This window comes from Salvelinus alpinus, chromosome 14 (assembly GCF_045679555.1).
Source record: "Salvelinus alpinus chromosome 14, SLU_Salpinus.1, whole genome shotgun sequence".
Taxonomy (NCBI): domain Eukaryota; kingdom Metazoa; phylum Chordata; class Actinopteri; order Salmoniformes; family Salmonidae; genus Salvelinus; species Salvelinus alpinus.
In genome coordinates, this window is record NC_092099.1 from 7,355,416 (window position 1) to 7,379,806 (window position 24,391).

At 42.5% G+C, this 24,391-nt stretch overlaps 1 protein-coding gene across 19 annotated transcripts in view; it reads right to left on the bottom strand.

Annotated features, from left to right (window-relative positions):
* The window catches only part of LOC139539159 (E3 ubiquitin-protein ligase MYCBP2-like), a 233,145-nt gene that overhangs the window by 75,774 nt on the left and 132,980 nt on the right, over positions 1-24,391 (bottom strand). For 18 of the 19 annotated variants that reach the window (XM_071342003.1, XM_071341989.1, XM_071342002.1 and 15 more), the window contains exons 34-45: positions 17,315-17,452; positions 16,533-16,711; positions 14,373-14,515; positions 11,385-11,485; positions 5,797-6,015; positions 5,352-5,574; positions 4,872-4,990; positions 4,528-4,615; positions 2,429-2,478; positions 1,048-1,220; positions 703-847; positions 65-274 (exon numbers count right to left, since the gene is read on the bottom strand). In XM_071342003.1, coding sequence (XP_071198104.1) covers positions 65-274; positions 703-847; positions 1,048-1,220; positions 2,429-2,478; positions 4,528-4,615; positions 4,872-4,990; positions 5,352-5,574; positions 5,797-6,015; positions 11,385-11,485; positions 14,373-14,515; positions 16,533-16,711; positions 17,315-17,452 — 1,788 coding nt within the window. The remainder of the gene's footprint in view (positions 1-64; positions 275-702; positions 848-1,047; positions 1,221-2,428; positions 2,479-4,527; positions 4,616-4,871; positions 4,991-5,351; positions 5,575-5,796; positions 6,016-11,384; positions 11,486-14,372; positions 14,516-16,532; positions 16,712-17,314; positions 17,453-24,391) is intronic. The other variant, XM_071341984.1, reaches the window with a different exon arrangement.

The window sequence follows — 24,391 nt, forward strand, 5'->3', positions numbered from 1 at the left end:
TTTAATATAAACATCTAAACTAATCTGTTTGATCTCTAAGGTCACAGGTTTATGGTTGCCCAACCTTCATCATTGTGATGGCGATGTAGCGCGCCTCCTTGACGATCATGGGCTCGTAAGTGGCGTCCAGCTTGGGCATGGGCAGGCCCCCGAAGGTCAGGTCAGCAGTGCCCGAGGAGGAAGGGTTGGCACTGCCTGGGAGACGCTGCAGCTTCCTCATGCACTCCTGCTGCATGGATTTCTTCTGGGAGACGGGCACAGCCTTCACCTCCACCTGGTGGAGAAGAGAGGGAGAGACATGGGATGCCTTCAACAAGGTGTACAGTTCGCAAATGTTAGCTAACATAGTCTATGTTCACAATGAAAATCTGATAACATTACAGTGGTATAACATCTGGTGAGGATATCAGTGTTCTAGCTACCAGCAACCAGTCATTTCCGATGCACACAAGGGGACACTCAGCGACTTAATGGTCGGCAACTAGAGAGCTTAAGACCAGAGTTGAAAATGTCCCAAGTTAAAGCAAATTTCAGTGGCTTGGTAGCCAGTCTGAATGGCAGGTTAGCTAACAGTCTGAATAGGTAGTGTGCGGCAAACATAAGTGTATGTTTCGGGTCTAATCTGTCACTACAAACAATCATGTGACGATGTAGGCTTTCTATGACATGAAGTAACAGAACAGAACAATTCAAAACCCTGACCTTCATGTTGGGCACATGCACCACGTCTCCGTACTGGTCTTTGGTCTGGACGGCCACTGTAGTGGGCCAGCCGCAGCAGATGTCGTCCTTGTTCAGGATCAGAGACGTCTTCTGGGGGTCCGCGTATGAGTCCGGTTGCAGCCACCTGGGGGAAGGGTGGTACATTTCTTTATCTATTTATTTACAACCTGGACAAGAGACAAAGAAATGTACCACAAAGTGGGAATATTCATAGCTGTTCTTCACAGCTTACCTGGCTATGAGCTGAGCTTTGTTTCACGCAGTGTGTGTGTGTGTACGTGGGCCTGTGTGTTTGTGTCTACATGCCGTCTCCATCTCTCTCACCTGGCCAGGCGTCCTCCGCTGGAGTTCTGCTCGCAGGTGATTAAGTCCTCAAGGAAAGAGTGCTCGTTGGTCTGCAGGTGCAGGGGCAGGTTGCCCTCCAGAGCCTCCAGGATGGTGGGGGAGTGGGACAGGGCCAGCCCCTTGCCCAGGATACCTGAGTGGGCCTTACACACCTGGAGTGAGGGGGGGAGGGAAAGGGGGAAGGAGAGGGAAGTACAGTCTTGTTTAAAAGTATGAGAACCCTACAGGGCTGGTCATTCATTTGCGATAAATATTAAAATAAACCCCAATTTGTAATAAAGACATTCCAAGTAAATGACAGAAACAAAAATATATCATATATTTTCATTGTTTATTTAACAAAAGTGGTTTGTTTAATCGAAACTCAGATTTGATGTGTGCAAAACTATGTGAACCCCAATAGTTTGAGGCACCTCCATCAGCAGCGATAACTTGGAGTAAACATCTCCTATAGCCAGTAATCAGTCTCTGACATCTGTTTTGAGGGATATTTGCCAACTACTCCTTACAGAACTCAGCCAATTGAGTGAGGTTTGAGGGGTGTCTGGCATGAACTGCCTGCTTCAGGTCCTGCCACAGCATCTCGATTGGATTTAGGTCAGGACTTTGACATGGCCAATCCAAAACACAAATCTTCTTTCTCCTGAGCCATTCTTTGGTAGATTTACTTGAATACTTTGGGTCGTTGTCTTGACGGAAGACCCATTTTCGACCCAGCTTTAGCTCGTTGACTGATGGACTGACGTTCTGTTCCAGAATCTCCTGGTATACCTCAGAATTCATGGTTCCCTTAATGATGTGGAGTAATCCAGATCCAGAGGAGGAAAAGCAGCTGAGATCTTGACATTCCCACCACCATGCTTGACTGTTGGGATAAGGTTATTTTGGTGGTAGGCCGTGTTGGGTTATCGCAAAACGTAGCGGTGTTGCTTGTGAACAAAAATGTCCATTTTGGACTCATCGGTCCAGAGAATGGGCTTCCAGAAACCTTCAGGTCTGTCCAGGTGGTGGACTCCCGAGTGGCACAATGGTCTAAAGCACTGCATCGCACTGCTAGCTGTACCACTAGAGATTCTGGGTCCAGGCTCTGTTGCAGCCGGTCGCGACTGGGAGACCCATGGGGCGGCGCACAATTGGCCCAGCATCGTCCGGGTAAGGAGAATGTTTGGCTGGCAGGGATGTCCTGAAAAAATCTGTCCACGTACTTTTAAGCAGCACTGTATGTCATCGTTACATGCTGACAGAGGCTTGATGATAAGTTTGAGGGCTGGCCGTCTTTTTCACACCTCATGCTTACACACTTGAGAGCTTTAGTTACGTCACAATGTGATTATGAAAAAGTTAAATGGCATCAGAATACCTGGAGAGAGGTCTCTTCAAGAATCTCAAGGTCCTCTTCAAGTTCATTCCCTGAAAAAAAAAGTACAGATGATAAAATATGATATGCCATTTAGTGCAAATTATAATCATACAAGCACATACAGTTGAAGTCGGAAGTTTACACATTAGTCAAATATATTCCAACTCAGTTTTTCACAGTTCCTGACATTTAATCCCAGTAAAAATTCCCTGTCTTAGGTCAGTTAGGATCACCACTTTATTTTAAGATTGTGAAATGTCAGAATAATAGTAGAGAGAATGATTTATTTCAGCTATTATTTCTTTCATCACATTCCCAGTGGGTCAGAAGTTTACATACACTCAATTAGTATTTGGTAGCATTGTCTTTAAATTGTTTAACTTGGGTCAAACGTTTCGGGTAGCCTTCCACAATAAGTTCCTCCTGACAGAGCTGGCGTAACTGAGTTAGGTTTGTAGGCCTCCTTGCTCGCACACACTTTTTCAGTTCTGCCCACACATTTTCGATTGAGGTCAGGGCTTTGTGATGGCCACTCCAATACCTTGACTTTGTTGTCTTTAAGCCATTTTGCCACATCTAAGGAAGTATGCTTTGCATTGTCCATTTGGAAGACCCATTTACGACCAAGCTTTAAACTTCCTGACTGATGTCTTGAGATGTTGCTTCAATATATCCACATAATTTTCCTCCCTCATGATGCCATCTAGTTTGTGAAGTGCACTAGTCCATCCTGCAGCAAAGCACCCCACAACATGATGCTGCCACCCCACAACATGATGCTGCCACCCCCCGTGCTTCACGGTTAAGATGGTGTTCTTCGGCTTGCAAGCCTCCCCCTTTTTCCTCCAAATATAACAATCGTCATTATGGCCAAACAGTTCCATTTTTGTTTCATCAGACCAGAGGACATTTCTCCAAAAAGTACGGTCTTTGTCCCCATGTGCAGTTGCAAACCGTAGTCTAGCTTTTTTATGGCGGTTTTGGAACAGTGGCTTCTTCCTTGCCGAGCAGCCTTTCAGGTTATGCCGATATAGGACTCATTTTACTGTGGATATAGATACTTTTGTACCTGTTTCCTCCAGAATCTTTACAAGTTCCTTTCCTGTTGTTCTGGGATTGATTTGCACTTTTCACACCAACGTACGTTCATCTCTAGGAGACAGAACGCGTCTCCTTCCTGAGCGGTATGACGGCTGTGTGGCCCCATGGTGTTTATACTTGCTTACTATTGTTTGTACAGATGAACATGGTACCTTCAGGTGTTTGGAAATTGCTCCCAAGGATGAACCAGACTTGTGGAGGAAATTTTATGAGGTCTTGGCTGATTTCTTTAGATTTTCCCATGATGTCAAGCAAAGAAGCACTGAGTTTGAAGGTAGGCCTTGAAATACATCCACCGGTACACCTCCAATTGACTCAAATTATGTCAATTAGCCTATCAGAAGCTTCTAAAGCCATCACATTTTTCTGGAATTTTCCAAGCTGTTTAAAGACACAGTCAAATTAGTGTATGTAAACTGACCCACTGGAATTGTGAAACAGTGAATTACAAGTGAAATAATCTGTCTGTAAACAATTGTTGGAAAAATGTATTGTGTCATGCACAAAGTAGATGTCCTAACCGACTTGCCAAAACAATAGTTAACAAGAAATTTGTGGAGTGGTTGAAAAACTATTTTTAATGACTCCAACCTAAGTGTATGTAAACTTCCAACTTCACCTGTATACAGTTGCAGTCAAATATATTGGCACTATTTCTTCACAAAATAAGATTAAATTGAAAAAAACGTTTGGTGATCACAAGTGTATTTGTATGATTTACAACTGCACAGGACCAAGAAAAAAATGACATTTAGAATTTTCACTTCAAAATCACAAAATGGCCTGAACTAAATTATGAACCAGTTTTGAAAAGAAAAAAGAGAACATTCTGCTCCATTGTAAAGTGTAAAGGTGCAAATATATTTGACTGCAACTTCAATAATGAGAACAAGCACCTGGTACTTGTATTAAAAGAATACGAGTTGATACAGTACATGCTCAATATGAGTTCTCCTGTGTTACCCATCGGTTTTGCCATGTTCTATGATCTCCCTCACCTATAGGAAGAGCCAGATCCTTCTTCATGAGAGCAGCAGCACACACACTGCCCAAGTATGCCAACTCCTTCTCCAGCTGGATAATAACCTTAAACATGTGCGCACACACACACACACACACACACACACACACACGCACACACACACACACACACACACACACACACACACACACACACACACACACACACACACACACACACACAGAGAGAGAGAGAAAGGTATCATTTGTTGTAAAAACTATTCTTGACAACAAATGACAGTACAAGAACAGGAAAAGTGGGTAAATCTTGTTTTTGGGGGAAACTACCGTTTTAACATAGTAAAACAAAGTTCCCCCTTACCTCATCTGGTCCGGGGTTGAATTCGTAACCCACGGCAACACACTTGAAGCCGTAGAAACAGGCCTTCTCGTCTTTTACGTAGTCAGAGGCAGTTTCTAAGGAGAACAGGGCCTCGTTTCCTGGGATGCCAAAGGAAGAACAGAAGGGTGATGCTGTGATATTGTCCGCAGGGAGGACAGGGGGACTACTTTATTGTAGTTTAGCTGAGATTAATTAATGTAGCAAGTGGCTGAGCAGAGCTGTCCATTGAAGAGATTGAGCTGCCCCGATCAATAACCTAACCTTTGATTGGTTCAAATGACTTGTTTCCTTGCGTGTCATTTGAACCTAACCTTTTGATTGGTTCAAATGACTTCTTTCCTTGCGTGTCATTTGACTTAGCTAGTCAAATGCCTTCCTACTGAAACAAAACACCCTCACACCCAGCGGGCAAATCTGTTTGAAATTAAGTAATTAAGCGTTGGACCGCTTTTATCTTACCTGGCAGCACTAGGACAGTGGTGGGCCAGCCATTGGAGCCAGAGATCTTCTTGAGCTCCACCCAGGTGTTGATGGTGTCGTGGGCCAGGGGCTTGGTGCTCAGGCTGGACAGGTGGAGCGAATGGCCTGGGATGAGCAGGCGGAGGACATCCTCTGGCTGGGCTGTGCCACACTGGGGGTCAAACTCGATGGTGGTCCACCGCACGCAGTCCGGGAATGACAGCTGAGGTGTTAAGGGGGAGAGGATGGTTAAAGCCATGACACAATTATGCGTAGGAATAGTAGCTGATGCTTCTGCAAAAGTTAATGGGGATCCACATTTGTAAAACGTACATCCTGGTTCATATAATAAGTCCAGTTCTGCTAGATATATACTTTTCTTTACCGTTGACTAAGAATTCCTACGTTGGGAACAGTCCCACTTCACCGTGTGTGAATGCTTTACCATATACTGTGTGACTCCGGCCTGCTTGTAAGGGTGGTCGCTCTCTATCACAGCATAGTGACTGGAGGTGGTGCAAGCTGATAGGCCCTGCTCCAGCTGGTTGCCCGTGGTGCTGTCTGTTGATTGGTTGGGGTTGAAAGCCAGTGGGGCATACTTCTGGTTCAAAGCGGAGACAGCAGGAAGTAACTCCTGGACCAGACCAAAGACTTCCACTGCGGCCTGATTGGGAAAAAACATGATCAAATGAATCACACTGGTTCTGTTTCCCTTAAAAGGTACACTTGGATGTTATTGTTATCTGTAAGCAGGAAGTTGACCCACTGGGTATGGTGTATGATCTTGAATCACGTTTACATCTAAACATATAGTGGTAATAGTAATAGGCACCTACATCTCTTGCTCTCCCCCTTTCAAGTTACATTTTTTTCCTAGCCAAATACATTTAAACTCAGTTTTTCACAATTCCTGACATTTAATCCTTGTAAAAAAAATTGTTTTTATTTTTATTTATTTCACCTTTATTTAACCAGGTAGGCCAGTTGAGAACAAGTTCTCATTGCGACCTGGCCAAGATAACGCAAAGCAGTGTGACACAAACAACACAGGGGATAAACAAACGTACAGTCAATAAGACAATAGGGAAAAAAGTATATATATACAGTGTGTGCAAATGGTGTGAGGTAAGGCAATAAATAGGCCATTGTAGCGAAGTAAATACAATTTTAAAAATGAACACTGGAGTGATAGTGATAGCAGTTGATGATGTGCTAGTAGAAATACTGGTGTGCAAAAGAGCAAAAAACAAAATAAAAACAATATGGGATGAGGTAGGTAGATTGGATGGGCTATTTACAGATGGGCTGTGTACAGCTACAGCAATCGGTTAGCTGCTCAGATAGCTGATGTTTAAAGTTAGTGAGGGAGATACAAGTCTCCAACTTCAGTGATTTTTGAAATTCGTTCCAGTCATTGGCAGCAGAGAACTGGAAGGCGGCCAAAGGAGGTGTTGGCTTTGGGGATGACCAGTGAGATATACCTGCTGGAGTCCCTGGTTCGAATCCAGGCTGTATCACATCTGGCCGTGATTGGGAGTCCCATAGGACGGCGCACAATTGGCCCAGCGTCGTTGCCTTATGTGTATCCCACAAAAAAGGTTCACTGTTATAAGTTAACTTTTTTGATGAATTTAACCAAAATTCTGGAAATTTACCAGAAAGTTTCCAACCCTAGTATTGAACACTATTGCCAATAAAAACAATACTGCATGAATGTTTTGGAGTCTGATAACTGAGGGGGACATTGGGAAAAAATATATTGCAAATTGAGTAGACTGATACCCCATTTCATTGATCCCCAATCCTTGGGTAGTTGTACAGTGCAATATGAATGTCAATACACACAATAGTCTGACTGGGGAGGTGATTTCACACAGTCACAGTCCCTCGATAAGAACTACAACGCAAATATTTGCATAAACTCTTCACAGTTGTGTTCTGTGGGTGTCACCGAGTAGATTGATACCCCATTTCATTGCTTCACATTCCAACCTTGTTTAACATTATCTAGTCTATATATGGTATGATGCCACCAAATGTAACCTTCTGCATCACATTCAAAGAGATACTTTTATTTTGAAAGCAAACACCCAAATTCCAATATTGTGCCTACCTTCACAACACATAGCTGGCCGATTATAACGTTAGCTTTGGGTAACCGGGTTAAGTAGCTGGCTAGCTGTTCATTTTCAATAACTGAAGTTCAATTTCAATAGGGGAACAACAAGTGGCTACCTAGCTAATACTTACAAGGATTCCAAAATCATTGCTAAGAATAATGAAAATTACTGCAGTTTCTACTGGTCATTGTTTTCAGGCTGGTTGTATTGGTGCTAGCTTGGTACCAAGCCAAAGCTAGCTAGCTACCCAGAAGTTGCGGTCGAACAAATAATGCTTTATTACCAACGCGGTATTGTAAACACATCGTTCGTGGCCGGTGTTTGCAGACTTGTTTGTACAGCTTTGACAGTGCTACTGATAGTAGTGGTGGCGCTTGACTTGCAGGTGCAAATTCAGAACACACGCCATTCTATAATAGAACTGTGTTATTTGACGTGTCAAATTAAAAGCTTATTTAATGTGTGAAATAGTGTAATTTGACGTGTATCTTTGACACGCAAAGGCCCAATAGGCGGTTCCATAGTATGTATGTCTGGAAGCTAATAGCAGTGACTCTATTGCTGTGTAACTCCAGTAGGGTAACATCTGAAAAATAGAGCACTTGGTAGTGCGTACCAGTGCTCTACCACCCGACGACAGAAAACGGTTGATTGTCAAGGGCAATTTTACTATCTTGACGTTAATGGATTTCGCCTTTGAGTTGTCTCTCTGAAATTTTCTTACCCTTTCAAATGACTGCTCGACTTGTTGACAGCTCGATCCACACAGCAGACATTGTGTGCTAGGTTAGGAATGCTGTGTTGCACGTGTAGCGCAACATATTAACGTGGCGTCATTACATCATGTACCTACATTATATAGGTATGCACGTCAGCTTTGACATCGGTTTTGCACATCGGCATTAAACTAGACATCGGGCCGATACTGAAGTTGACATTTTTAGCTAATATCGTCTATTTCCGATATGTTCACCGATATATTGTGCATCCCTACTGCATACCCCACAAGTCATGCCACCAGAGGTCTCTTCACAGTATCCAAGTCCAGAACAGACTATGGGAGGCACACAATACTACATAGAGCCATGACCACATGGAACTCTATTCCACATCAGGTAACTGACGCAAGCAGTAGAATAAGATTTTAAAAAACTGATAAAAATACACCTTATGGAACAGCAGGAACAGTGAAGTAACAAACATAGGCACAGACACATGCATACACACGATAACATATGCAATATACACACACGTACACATGGATTTTACATTGTAGATATGTGGTAGTAGAGTCAGGGCCTGAGGGCACACAGTGTGTTGTGAATTCTGTAATGAATGTATTGTAATGTTTTTAAAATGGTACAACTGCCTTAATTTTGCCAGACCCCAGGAAGAGTAGCTGCTGCATTGGATCCATAATAAAATAAAAAATTCAAATAGCTTCTTAAATTTGTTTTGTCTAGCTGTGGATTGTGTGTAGCCCAATATCAAGGCATAACCTGCAGTCCGGAACGCACTGCAAATCTGTCAATAAACAGTATGCAGTTAACAGGCCTTTCGCAATATTTAAAAAACATTTTATTATAGTAATTTCAAGTAATTCAGAAATCGTATTTCTTTAAAAATCTGTTCATTGCTAATGCATCCGCGAAGTTGGACGCACCTCTGATGTCAACAGGGGTAGCAAAAAAATGTATGCTTCAGTAGTCTGTTTTCACAGTCTTAATGATATATTTGTGTGAAAATAAGTGTGCAGCACTGACTGAGGGTCTTCATCTGGAAATGGTGATCAAATAATTGAAAAACCTGCCCTGTATACACTTCATAATGCCAATTGTTTATGATGCAATGATAATCTGTGTTTAAGCCCTTACCCGTGTCCAGCAAGTGACACAACATTCTAAGGATAGTGTTTATATATATATGCTTGCTTTTTTGGATTTTAGGCTGGGTTTCTTTATAAGCACTTTGTGACATCTGCTGATGTAAAAAGGGCTTTATAAATAAATGTTATTTAATTTGCAGGAAAACAGGTTGGAATGCAAATGGCTCCTGCTGACAAGAGAAGACTAATATGCATGCAAAGTAAAATAACAGAGAGATAGGCTTTTGGCACGAACGCATCGGCCATCACCGGCAAGTGAGCTGCGCATCACTGGGTGAGCATTTTTAGGACTATAATTTCCTCCTCAAATTGTAGCCTACAATATGTGCGTCTCCACATACTTAGGTCCAGGCTATTGATGGATTCAAGACATGGTCGTTTTTATTGATCTCAGATTCTCAGTGTCAAAGTAGCCTGTCATTCTGACAAAGTCTACAGTCATGCAAAATTATTAGAATTGCAATGAAATGCGTTTATAAAAGGCTGAATGTTCCTAGGCCACAAAAATGTTCCCCCCATGTGTGCAACTTCTTAGTGCCTCTACTTCTCTATGCCACTATGCAAATGTGATATGTATGCAATTCTTTATTAAACACATTTATTATTTTATTTTTATGTATGCGTTCTAGTACCTCAGAGCTAGCTAGGTCACCCCACTCTCACTTTTTGTTCCGGCATCTCCCGATTTACAAATTAAGTAATGAATGACGTAATCGTATTGGATGATGTATAACAGCTATTGCAGTCATCTACTATACTTCCATCACTTGGATAGGACCAGGTCTGGATCCGACCAAGTCTATACGGAACGGGTCTAGTTGTCCTCGGGCCCATTTGGAACGGGTCTCTATATTAAGAAAATTTATTTATGCATATCGGGTCCAGGTGGGAAAGCCCCAGGTCCATTTCAGAATGTGTCCTAATATTTTGGACAAGTGAAGGCTGTTGTGTAAATGCCAGGCCCTGGGCTCCATCCAAATTGACCCCAAGCCCGATAACCAGGACATGCATAAGCTGAATGAGGAGATAGGGGCCATGGAGAAGAAGCAAAGCGACTTGCAGCTGCGCATTTCCCGAACTGGTGGTGTGAGAACCTGGGGTACTGGATGACCCTCATCACCAGGGCTGAGGAGAAGATGTTACTTCATCAGTGTGAGCCTCCTGCAAATGTATGACTTCGAGAACAGCCGGAAGAGCATAACCAGGTAGCTCACAGGGTTCCAGGCTCTGCACAGGAAGATTAACAACTTTTTCCCCTCCATGAAAAAAGTCCAGCTTCCTTCCATCAGTAAACTGCCATTCAAATCTGTTGACCAAAAGTTCCTTAAGAAGTCAATACCAAAATGCTGACCAACGAGCAGACGTGTCAGAGCTAGGCGCTCTATGCCTTCCTTAGCCCCTCTCCGGAGCGCCTGAACATCACTTCCTGAAGACGATGGCTGCCTGGAGACTTCTTATCCTACCAAGAGGAGACTGAGGATGACAGTGACCTGTCACTATGAGGCCTATGAGGATGAGACGGATAGGAAGAGCGGGGCAGAACCCTGCTTCATTCTCATTAGGGGAGATCTTTGAGCACAGAGGCGTGTTCAAGAGGGTTCGGAAAACACTTTCAGATGAACTATAGAAAAGCGTGGCACAGCAGAAAGCCAGATATGGCAGCATCAAGGCCTTCAACATACTTCAGGAGACCAGTGCCAACAAGCGTCTACCTTACATCCTCCTGGAAAGGTTCCTCAAAGAGCTATGGCCAGAGCTCAATGTGGAGATGGGCCGGATCTGTGTCATGTCACCCCAGGAAAGCACCCCCATGTCGTGTGTGATTATTGACAGTCGTTTTGGGTTTGCTTTGACCATTGATAAACAATAAAAAGCTAGCTTCAAAAAGAGTGCTAGGCTGGATCAATGTGCTTCATCTAGAAAGAAAAAAACCCCCACCTTACTCTCACCTTGGGGACCTTTGAAGAGATACAGCAGTAAAAAAAAATGTAAAGCCTATTTCACAGATATTTTTTTACCACATCTCACCTTGGGTACCGAGGCAGCCACAGGGCCGATGTAGGCCAGGATGAGGGGGAGCAGCATGGAGAAAAGGCTGGACGAGCTCAGCAGCTCAGGCATGTCCTCTGCTTCAGACAGGAGCACAGGTTTTAATTACAAAGACATATAGGGCTGGTTTTCTTTTTGTTTTAAACATTTATACAGGAAATCCCAGTTGAGAGCAGTCTCTTTTTCAATGGTGCCCTGTGTAACAAAAATCAACAATTCAAACAGATACAATTACATACAGAGCAGAATTATTATATTTTACAAGTGCAGTCCACAATGAACATGCCCTGTATTAAAGTCTTCCAGGAGCACAATAACTAGTCGGTTATCCGCTGAAACAAATGCAACGGTCATGATTAACGGATTCTAGGTGAATCTGAGTAACGTAGTGGAATTAAATTGGCACATGTATTTTTGTTTATTTGCTGTATTACATTTATCATGTGCGCCGCACAAAGAGCCTATAGTTTGACTGGAGTATCACCTGGTCGGGCAGCGAGAGCGTGCAGCTCAAACAGCTGGTTGCTGAGTGGAGTGAAACTTCCGTAACCCCGGTTCTCTGATATTAAGAGTGAGACATCTCACTAGTGGAATTCACCAGAATCTCCTTAGTAGCTCAAGCAAATCATATACGTCTGTCAGAGACAGACATGTCGATGGTGTATGAGGGAGCCCCTCCCCTCATACTAGAGAGCCCCCCGCCTGCCCTCTGATAATTCACGAGCACGCCGAACTTCCTCACAATCTTGCGAGTATGGTAATGTGGTAAAGTGTCTCACTCATAATATTAGAGAACCGGGGTTACGCAAGTCACTTTACCCTACCTACAGTTGAAGTCGGAAGTTTACATACATTTAAACTCAGTTTAACAATTCCTGACATTTAATCCTAGTAAAAATTCCCTGCCTTAGGTCAGTTAGGATCACCACATTATTTTAAGAATGTGAAATGTCAGAATAATAGTAGAGAGAATGATTTATTTCAGCTTTTATTTATTTCATCACGTTCCCAGTGAGTCAGAAGTTTACATGCACTCAATTAGTATTTGGCAGCATTGTCTTTAAATTGTTTAACTTGGGCCAAACGTTTCAGGTAGCCTTCCACAAGCTTCCCACAATAAGTTGGGTGAATTTTGGCCCATTCCTCCTGACAGAGCTGGTGTAACTGAGTCACCCTATGACAGTGACACGTTAGAAGTCACTGAGCGCTTCAGTAAGGCCATTCTGCTGCCAATGTTTGGCAATGGAGATTGCATGGCTGTGTGCTCGATTTTATACACGTCAACAATGGGTGTGGCTGAAATAGCAGAACCAACTAATATGAAGGGGTGTCCACATGATGGACAACTAGGTGTGCTCTGCTCCACAGAGTAATCCTGACGGATAGTCTGTGTAAGTGCAGGGGCGAGTCGAATTACATCACTACAGTCGTATTGCCCGTTCTGATCAAAATCTGGCAATTCCGAAGGTATATTATGTAAGCAATGTGGATTTGTGGGTCCATACACCATTTATTGCATCTCCCTTGTGAACTGCGCCCCAGCCCGTGAATGACGCATCTGTCGTTACCACTTTACTCATTGCCACTACCCCTACGGGAGTGCCAGGAACACAAATCAAACTGCTCTTCCAGTGACGGAGAGCCGAGAGACATGCATAAAGTCACCTTATACTGGCGATTGAGGTGAGGCCGTATACACAGGCTTGCCGCTTGGGGTTTTAGGCTGGGTTTCTGTATAGCACTTTGTGATAGACTTTATAAATACATTTGATTGATTGATTGATTGATTGGGAAAACGTGGGGGGGGGGGACGGGGGGACGCACTGCAGATAGTCTGGGTAGCCATTTGATTAGCTGTTCAGGAGTCTTATGGCTTGGGGGTAGAAGCTGTTTAGAAGCCTCTTGGACCTACCGTGTGGAAGCAGAGAGAACAGTCTATGACTTGGGTGGCTGGAGTCTTTGACAGTCACCCTTACACCTAAGCTAGCCAAGTCTCTGCAGCTAGCCGTGTGACGATAGAGGTGAAGCAAATTCCTACCCCAATAGAAAACGTTTCATTTCGATAAAGTCACACAACACAAAATAGAAGTGCTGATAAACACTGCGCTATGCGGTGAACAGTTAAACAGGGAAACAGATCAAGTCGTGCTGGCGATCAGAAGGCAGGCGGGTGGCTCTTTACTGTGAGGGGAGGGGCTCCCTCATTGGCCACTCGACCCGTCTGTCTCCGACAGATAGGCATGATTAGTTCTTTAAGCTACTTCGGAGATTCTGGTGAATTCACTATTGAGATGTCAAACAAATAATTGAAAGAGAACATAATATGTTCCATTTTCATCCCAACTTTCCATGCCCAGCCAAGCCCAGTCATTGCGCAAAATGTTTAATACAATGGCGTGTGAAAACACAGTTTTGATAGTTACTATTGAAAAGGAATCCTAGTTTTCCATTGCTACTATATTTATTTCGTAACTCCTAATATTAAGCGAATTGTAAAAGCCATGCAATTAGTTTCAAGTACAAGAAAGTCAATTCACTGTACTTGTGCATGTGACATTAAAACTTGAAACTAATTGTATGGCTTTACAACTGGAATCGCCTCTCTGGCATGGAAAGTTGGGATGAAAATGGAACCGCGTGCATTGGCTATAAGGTAAGGTATCAGACAGAAGGCGGCGACATTTTCCCAATTGTTGGACAAGCTGATTGTGTACAATTTGCCAATAGGCTATAGTTCGATGCCCCTCCTGTCATACGTCACTTATTATGAAAATAACGTTGCCTTGTTGTTGGTCCCGTGTGGCTCAGTTGGTAGAGCATGGCGCTTGCAACGCCAGGGTTGTGGGTTCATTCCCCACGGGGGGACCAGGATGAATATGTATGAACTTTCCAATTTGTAATTCGCTCTGGATAAGAGCGTCTGCTAAATGACTTAAATGTTGTTCACAGAGACCTCTCAGTTCTTACCATCGACAGTGAACGCCCTGTGAAGGAGATCCTTGGCAGCTCTGACCACTGCACTGACCACTGCGAGAGCCCTGCTGCAGTTCTTGTCCTCCTCATTGGCTTTGCTCAGCAGCTGGGACTGCAGATCTCCGTCGTACTCACTCCTTCGGGAAAAGACACACACCCCCATGTGTTAGCACTACCAATAGTTGTAAGCATTGGGAATGGTATTTGTATTTTTACTAGGGATCCCCCATTAGGTGCTGCCAAGGAAGCAGCTACTCTTTCCAGGGGTACAAACACATTAAGACACGTGTATTACACATAAATCAAAAGATTAAAAGTACATATAACACTGTCACAAATCCAGAAAAAAAAAAGGTATGATACCACTATATAACAATATTACAATGCACATTGTGCACATAGTTGGAAGAGCATGGCACTTCCAACGCCAGGGTGGTGGGTTTGATTCCCACGGGGGACAAGTGCAAGTGAAAAGACTATGATCGATAATGTGATCGACTATGATCGACAATGTCAAAAGTCACACTGAAGTCTAACGAAACAGCCTCCCCAATCTTTTCATCATCAATTTCTCTCTGCCAATCATCAGTCATTTGTGTAAGTGCTGTGCTTGTTGAATGTCCTTCCCTATAAGCGTACTGAAAGTCAGTTGTCACTTTGTTTACAGTAAAATAGCATTGTATCTGGTCAAACACCATTTTTCCCAGAAACTTACTACGGGTTGGTAACAGGCTGATTGGTTGGCAATTTGAGCCAGAAAAGGGGGCTTTACTATTCTTGGGTAGCGGAATTACTTTAGCTTCCCTCCAGGCCTGGAGTGTAGACTTAGACTGAAGATATGGCAAATAGGAGTGGCAATATCGTCCGCTATTATCCTCAGTAATTTTCCATCCTGGTTGTCAGACCCAGGGGGCTTGTCATTGTTGATAGGCGACATTATTTCACTTCTTCCACTCACTTTACGGAAATCCAAATTACAATGCTTGGCTTTCATACTTTTATCAATAATCCTTGGATGTGTATTATCAGTGTGTGTTGCTGGCATGTCATGTCTAAGTTTGGTAATCTTGTCAATTAAAAAATCCTTTAAGTAGTTGGCAATATCAGTGGGTGTTGTGATGAATGAGCCATGTGATTCAATGAATGATAGATCTGAGTTAGATTTTTTTTGTTCATTTAAGGTGCTCAAAGCTTTTTATTATCATTCTTTATGTCATTTATCTTTGTTTCATAGTGTAGTTTCTTCTTTTTATTCAGTTTATTCACATGATTTCTCAATTTGAAGAATGTTTTCCAAATCGGTTGTGCAGCCAGACATCCTCATCCCTCTCAACCATAACATTTTTCATTTCCTCATCATTCCACAGGGATTTAACAGTTTTTACAGTCATTTTCTTAATGGGTGCTTATTAGTGACTGGAATAAGCAATTTCATAAATGTGTCAAGGGCAGCATCTGGTTGCTCTTCATTACACACCACAGACCAACACATATTATTTACATCAACAAGATAGGAATCACTACAAAATGTATTGTATGACCTCTTATACACTATATTAGGCTCAGTCTTTGGAACTTTAGTTTTCCTAGTTATGGTACTATATAATGATTACTACATCCGATGGTTTTGGATACTCCTTTAAAACAAAATGACTGCAGCATTAGTAAAGATGTGATCAACACATGTTGATGATTTCATTCCTGTGCTGTTTGTAACTACCCTGGTAGGTTGACTGATAACCTGAACCAAGTTGCAGGCACTAAGTACAGTTTGAAGCTTTCTCTTGAGAGGGCAGCCCGATGAAAGCGAGTCAATAATTAAATCACCCAGAAAATAAACCTCTTTGTTGATATCACATACATTATCTAGTATTTTACACGTTATCCAGATACTGACAGCACTTGGTAGTCTATAGCAGCTTCCCACCAGAATGGACTTTAGGTGTGGCAGATGAACCTGCAGCCATATTACTTCAACAGTATTTAACATCATATCCTCTCTAAGCTTTATAGGAATGTGGTTCTGAATATAAAATGGCAACACCTCCACCTTCTGCATTTCCTGTAGATGTTATAACCATGACATGAATATCAACTTGAGTCTTTTTGTCTGTCTGTCTGTGCGTGTGTCTGTGCGTGTGTTTGTGTGCGTACCTGTAGTACAGCACCTGCGGTATCTGTCCTCTAGTCTGGTTGGTCCCGTTGCTGCTCAGGCTACAGGTTCTGAAGGTAAAGGCCACGCCATCGGAACACTGAACCGTGGTCATCCCTCCATCCCCATTGGCCGTTCGGCTGCCATAGTTACGCAGGCGGACAGCATATTTCACACCCTCCTGTAGAATGTAAACAGGATTGTGCAACATATATTGTTTTCATAAGTTGCATTGAGTCTGTGGCATAAAAAATACTAAAGAAGGATGGATGGATGCCAGCATACATATATGGTTAGATTGATGGATAGATATGTCTGCATAGCAGGCTGGGAAATGCCAGGGACCTCATGATGCGATATTATTATGATATGTATTGCACTTCTCATGATTCATGATTCTGTATGCATTGAGATTCGATACCGCCATTTTATTGCCATTCGATGTTCCAAACATATTGCTCACTATATTTCTGCTTCATAGAGACAAGAGCATGAGAAAACGAGTTTGGATCAGGGAAATAAAAGAGATGAAAACATGTTGGCAAACAATTTAAAGATGTAGAACAAGCTAAGGGTTGTAAAATACCGGAGTTTTGGCGCAGGTAAAGCCGACTAGCACTCGCTAACAGTAAAAACATTTTTTTTAGATTTGTATTTATTTACAAATTGATACTTGCGAGTCAAATATCAATTTGAAATATTTCCCCAAAAATTGTTATGTAACTATCGATTTTTTCCCCCCACATCACTACTGAATAGGGCACATAATTCTAGTCCTGTGTACCTTTAGTGGCACGGCCTTGTCGAGGCGTATCTCGGCAATGTCGCTGGGAGAGTCATCGGTGCTGTAGGTTCCCTTGACCAGCTCCAGAGACGTCCACCTGTGGGTGTGGACCGAATCCCCAGGGTGCTCCGTCTGGGCCTGGAGGGGGAGAAGAAGGGTAGAGGGGAAAGAGAGAAAGGAGAGAAGTGGTGAGAAACAAGAAGTTAAGAATTCCTAGGGAAGCTTAAAGACGCCCTCCAGCAATTTTTGAACTTTTACTGTTGAAAAGCGACAGTGGCGAACTGTTGACTATAGGAGCTAGGGAGGGAGGGACCTAAAATCTTCCAATACGTTGTATCAAATTTTTTTGTTGTTGAAAATAACAAAAAAATAAAACAAATTTATTGAGCCCGTCATATCTTCTGTAGTCAGACCATTCTACTGTGTCTTGGAATAGCGTCACTTCCTGATGTACGCAAAACGAGGAAGAGCTCGGTTTTGTTGTTTGGAAAGTTTGTTGTTTAAAAGTATATTGGAAAGTTATTGGTAGCTACCTAGCTTCTTATGTTGGATCCCGCAACGCAGTTGGCATCAGTTGCTGGAACTAATTACAGTTGGAAGTTTACATACATATACATATTATCCAAATACATTTAAACTCAGTTTTTCACAATTCCTGACATTTCATCCAAGTAAAAATTGCCAGTTAGTCACCACGTTATTTTAAGAATGTGAAATGTTAGAATAATCGTGGAGAGAATGATTTTTCAGCTTTTATTTCTTTCATCACATTCCCAGTGGGTCAGAAGTTTACGTACACTCAATTAGTATTTAGTAGCATTGCCTTTAAATTGTTTAACTTGGGTCAAACATTTCAGGTTGCCTTCCACAAGTTTCCCACAATAAGTTGGGTGAGTTTTGGCCCATTCCTCCTGACAGAGCTGGTGTAACTGAGACAGGTTTGTAAGGTCTCCTTGCTCGCACACACTTTTTCAGTTTGGACCACAAATGTTCTATAGAATTGAGGTCAGGGCTTTGTGATGGCCACTCCAATACCTTAACTTTGTTGTCCTTAAGCCATAACTTTGGAAGTATACTTGGGGTCATTGTCCATTTGGAAGACCCATTTATGACCAAGCTTTAAACTTCCTGACTGATGTCTTGAGATGTTGCTTCAATATATCCACATAATTTTCGTCCCTCATGATGCCATCTAGTTTGTGAAGTGCACCAGTCCCTCCTGCAGAAATGCACCCCACAACATGATGCTGCCACTCCCTGTGCTTCACGGTTGAGATGGTGTTCTTCGGCTTGGCAAGCGTCCCCCTTTTTCCTCCAAACATAACAATCGTCATTATGGCCAAACAGTTCCATTTTTGTTTCATCAGACCAGAGGACATTTCTCCAAAAAAGTTTGGTCTTTGTCCCCATGTGCAGTTGCAAACCGTAGTCTGGCTTTTTTATGGCGGTTTTGGAGCAGTGGCTTCTTCCTTGCCGAGCAGCCTTTCAGGTTATGCCGATATAGGACTCATTTTACTGTGGATATAGATACTTTTGTACCTGTTTCCTCCAGAATCTTCACAAGGTCCTTTGCTGTTGTTCTGGGATTGACTTGCGATTTTCGCACCAAAGTACGTTCATCTCTAGGAGACAGAACGCATCTCCTTCCTGAGCGGTATGACGGCTGTGTGTTCCCATGGTGTTTACACTTGCATAATATTGTTTGTACAGATGAACGTGATACCTTCAGGCGGAATGTCACGGGTTTGTGGCTGTTTTCCCTGCTGTTTGTTGTTTCCAATTTCCCCGTGACCTGCCCTGTCTGGAACTGCGAGGAGTAAAAGCCTAACATATGTTGCTACCATGACAAAAGACCAAAGCCGGTGGGAGTACCGTTGAGGACAGTGCCAGTGGTTTCTCTCTATCACACGAGAAGGACCTTTTAAATGAACAAAAAGAGACCTACAAGGAGTTGTTACAACAACAAGAAAATAGCTTCCAAGTGTTTTGTCCAAATACTCATGGATTCTACTAATAAAAGAATGGACGACCTGACCAGAGAGGTCCAGGACCTGAAGAACAGTTTGCAGTTCTCCCAGGGTCAGCTCGACGAGATGAAACAGGAGAACGGCAAGATGACAGCAATTTGTATGTCATTGAGAGATGACATCAGTTCTGTGTGTGAATCCAGGATAACAATGACAGATAAATGACAGACTCTCTCGAGGGACAATCAAAGCGAAACAACATGGTTGTGGACAGAATTGCAGAATCTCCACGAGACCTGGATGGAGTCTTAGGACAATGAGAAATGATCTCTGAGAAATTGAAGATGGACCACAGAAAGAGTGAGGTGGAGCACACCCACCCGCAGGACTGGAAAACCCACCACCGGCCCAGGTAATAGACCCAGGCAGATAGTGGTCAAGTTCCTGAGGTTCAAGGACAAGGTAGCTGTTATGGAAAGAGCCAAGAACTTGAGAGGAACGTATATCTTCCTCAATGACGACTATCCTGAAGCTGTGCGCCAGAAGAGTAAAGAACTGATTCCAGCCATGAAAGCTGCCAGAGCGCTTAGGGACATTGCGTACATCCGCTATGACAGGCTCATTGTCCACCCTCCCTCCCAGAAGCCTGGAAGGGATGAGAGCCAAGCCTATGGGTTCGTAGCCTCAACCCCGCAGCACGCACATCAATTGATAAATGGACTGCTGAATGTATATTTTTTTCTCTTGCTTTGTCTGCTCTTTTCTGATAAGCTACCCAGGAAAGGGCTGAAAATAGCCCAAATAGCCCATGAAATCAATAACTTGCCAACATCAGATAACATTCATATATTAGCCATTTGAGACTCACTTACATAATTCTTGTGATGATACATCAGCAGCAATACAAGGATATAACATCTATAGAAGACACAGAAATGCTTATGAGGGAGGTGTTGCTATATACACTGCTCAAAAAAATAAAGGGAACACTTAAACAACACAATGTAACTCCAAGTCAATCACACTTCTGTGAAATCAAACTGTCCACTGAGGAAGCAACACTGATTGACAATAAATTTCACATGCGGAAATTATAGGCAATTAGCAAGACACCCCCAATAAAGGAGTGGTTCTGCAGGTGGTGACCACAGACCACTTCTCAGTTCCTATGCTTCCTGGCTGATGTTTTGGTCACTTTTGAATGCTGGCAGTGCTTTCACTCTAGTGGTAGCATGAGACGGAGTCTACAACCCACACAAGTGGCTCAGGTAGTGCAGCTCGTCCAGGATGGCACATCAATGCGAGCTGTGGCAAGAAGGTTTGCTGTGTCTGTCAGCGTAGTGTCCAGAGCATGGAGGCGCTACCAGGAGACAGGCCAGTACATCAGGAGACGTGGAGGAGGCCGTAGGAGGGCAACAACCCAGCAGCAGGACCGCTACCTCCGCCTTTGTGCAAGGAGGATCATGAGGAGTACTGCCAGAGCCCTGCAAAATGACCTCCAGCAGGCCACAAATGTGCATGTGTCTGCTCAAACGGTCAGAAACAGACTCCATGAGGGTGGTATGAGGGCCCGACGTCCACAGGTGGGGGTTGTGCTTACAGCCCAACACCGTGCAGAACGTTTGGCATTTGCCAGAGAACACCAAGATTGGCAAATTCGCCACTGGCGCCCTGTGCTCTTCACAGATGAAAGCAGGTTCACACTGAGCACATGACAGACGTGACACACTTCAATAACAATTGACATAAGATCTCCTATATATATATTCAGAGCCATATCCCTGTAATGCTTAGAGAAGATCTTATGTCAATTGTTATTGAAGTGTTGTGGTTGTGGGTTCACTTGGCACATCTAAAGCTTTTTCTTTTGGGTTGTTGCTATAGGCCACCAAGTGCTAACAGTCAGTATCTAAATAATGTGTGTGAAATGCCTGATAGTGTAAGTGATGTAAACAGAGAGGTCTACTTTCTTGGGGACCTGAATATTGACTGGTTTTCATCAAGCTGTCCACTCAAGAAGAAGCTTCTTATTGTAACCAGTGCCTGTAATCTGGTTCAGGTTATTAATCAACCTACCAGGGTGTTTACAAACACTACAGGAACAAGATCATCCACATGTATCGATCACATTTTTACTAATACTGTAGAACTTTGTTCTAAAGCTGTAACCGAACACATTGGATGCAGTGATCACAATATAGTGGCTGTATCCAGGACAGCCAAGGTTCCAACAGCTGGGCCTAAAATAGTGTATAAGAGATCATACAAAAGATTTTGCTGTGACTTATGTGGATGATGTTAAAAATATTGGTTGGTCTGATGTGATTAATGAGGAGCATCCAGACGCTGCACTTGAGGAATTTATGAAATTGCTTCTTCCAATTATTGATAAACATGCACCTGTTAAGAAACTGACTGTTCGAACTGTTAAGGCTCCATGGATTGACGACAAATTGAAAAACTGTAAAGTGGAAAGAGATGGGGCAAAGGGAGTAAGTCTGGCTGCACATCTGACTGGCTTACTTACTACAAATTGTGAAATTATGTGACTAGACTCAACAAAAAGAAGAAACTGTATTATGAAGCCAAGATCAAGAATGATGGAAAAAAACTTTGGATAAAATTATGGACAAAAAGACAAATTCAACTCCATCTGTCATCGAATCAGATGGATTATTCATCACAAAATTATATTCATGCATTAAAAAAATTATAATGAAAAGAAAAGCAGTACAAGTTTGAATTTTGTAAAGTTAGTGTGGGAGAGGTCCGAAAATTATTGTTAACGATCAATAATGACAAACCTCTTGGCATTGACAACTTAGATGGAAAGCTACTGAGGATGGTAACTGACTCTATACCACCCCTATCTGTCATATTTTTAATCTGAGCCTAGAGGAAAGTCTAAGTGCTATGGCTTTTCAACCTCTGCCATATCATGAATTCAGAGCCATCTAATCTAATAGAACTCAGTTTTTTTTTATGGAAGCGACTCTAATGTCAAACATGTAAAGTGTGGTGTACCGCAGGGCAGCTCTCCTGGCCCTCTACTCTTTTCTATTTTTACCAATGACCTGCCACTGGCATGAAACAAAGCATGTGTGTCCATGTATGCTGATGATTCAACCCTATATGCATCAGCAACCACAGAAACTCTTAACAAAGAGTTGCAGTTCTGTTTTGAATGGTGGCCAGTAATAAACTCGTCTTGAACATCTCTAAAACTAAGAGCATTGTATTTGGTACAAAACATTCCTTAAGCATCTCCAATCCAAAATTAAATCTAGAGTCGGCTTCCTATTTTGCAACAAAGCATCCTTCACTCATGCTGCTAAACATACCCTCGTAAAACTGACTATCCTACCGATCCTTGACTTCGCCGATGTCATTTACAAAATAGCCTCCAACACTCTACTCAGCAAATTGGATGCAGTCGATCACAGTGCTATCTATTTTGTCACCAAAGCCCTATATACTACCCACCACTGCGACCTGTAGGCTCTCGTTGGCTGGCCCTCGCTTCAGATTTGTCACCAAAACCACTGGCTCCAGGTCATCTATACATCTTTGCTAGGTAAAGCCCCGCCTTATCTCAGCTCACTGGTCACCATAGCAGCACCCACCCGTAGCACGCACTCCAGCAGGTATATTTCACTGGTCACCCCCGATGCCAGTTCTCTGCTGCCAATGACTGGAACTTATTGCAAAAATCACTGAAGCTGGAGACTCATATCTCTCTCTCTAACTTTAAGCACCAGCTGTCAGAGCAGCTCACTGCACCTGTACATATCAATCTGTAAATAGCCCATCCAACTACCTCATCCCCACACTGTTATTTATTTGTTTTGCTCCTTTGCACCCCAGTATCTCTACTCACATTAATCTTCTGCACATCTATCAATCCAGTGTTTAAATTGCTAAATTGTCATTATTTTGCCACTATGGCCTATTTATTGCCTTACCTCCCTTATCTTACCTCATTTGCACACACTGTATATAGACTTTTCTATTGTGTTATTGACTGTATGTTTGTTTATTCCATTTGTAACTCTGTGTTGTTGGTGTCGCACTGCTTTGCTTTATCTTGGTCAGGTCGCAGTTGTAAATGAGAACTTGTTCTGAACTGGCCTACCTGGTTTTAAATAAAGGTGAAATATATACATCTTTTTTTAAACTAGCATTAATGGGAGCAGTGGTTGACACTTAAATTACGTGCCATTTAATTCTGCGACACCATGCAAGCTGTGCTGCAGTACGCTGCATCTTTTAAAGGACGAACTGTAACTGTAACCAATCGTGTGAACGGGTTCGGCAACTCAGGTGTCTACACTTCAACAGCAGGTTATTAAGTAGAACTTTGTAACCAAAAAGGGTGTAATGTAGACATCTATGGGTATTTAGCGAAGCCCAGCCAACTTTTTGATACATGATGCAGTGATGAGTATGAATAACTATCCCCTGTAAGTATTTTTTTATAATTTGTTTTTAAAATGTAACCTTTATTTAACTAGGCAGGTCCATTAAGAACAAATTCTTATTTATAATGAGCCAACAATTATGGCCGTCGCACACTTAAGCAGACCAGAATCAAATTGGTCGGCCCCTGTGGATTTCTTGTTTTCTATTAATTCAGACTTCTTTTTCTGTAAATAGCCTAAAAGAAAAGCTTCAACTATTATTTCTCTGATCATTCAGCAAGTTCCCCTATTAGCATCCAGCCCAATTGTGAATAGGCTTAGAAGTTATTTCAAAGAGATGGTGATTAAATGCGTCAAAGATTGTATTTTTTCCCATAATGAGGCCTGTGTCTGAATTAATTTGTTGTGGCAGAGGGGAGGAAGTAGAACCATTCAGGGATTTGAAGGTTTTCCAGAATTTAGCCGGGTTACATTAGAGCGGTTACATACAGTGCATTCGGAAAGTATTCAGACCCCTTCCAATTCTCCAAATGTTGTTATGTTACAGCCTTATTCTAAAATGGATTAACTTCTAAAATGGATTAACATCAATTTACACACAATACCCTATAATGAAAAAGTGAAAATCAGTTTAGAAATGTTGCCAATTGTATTAAAAACAAAAAACAGAATTGAGATCCTTTTCTATGAGA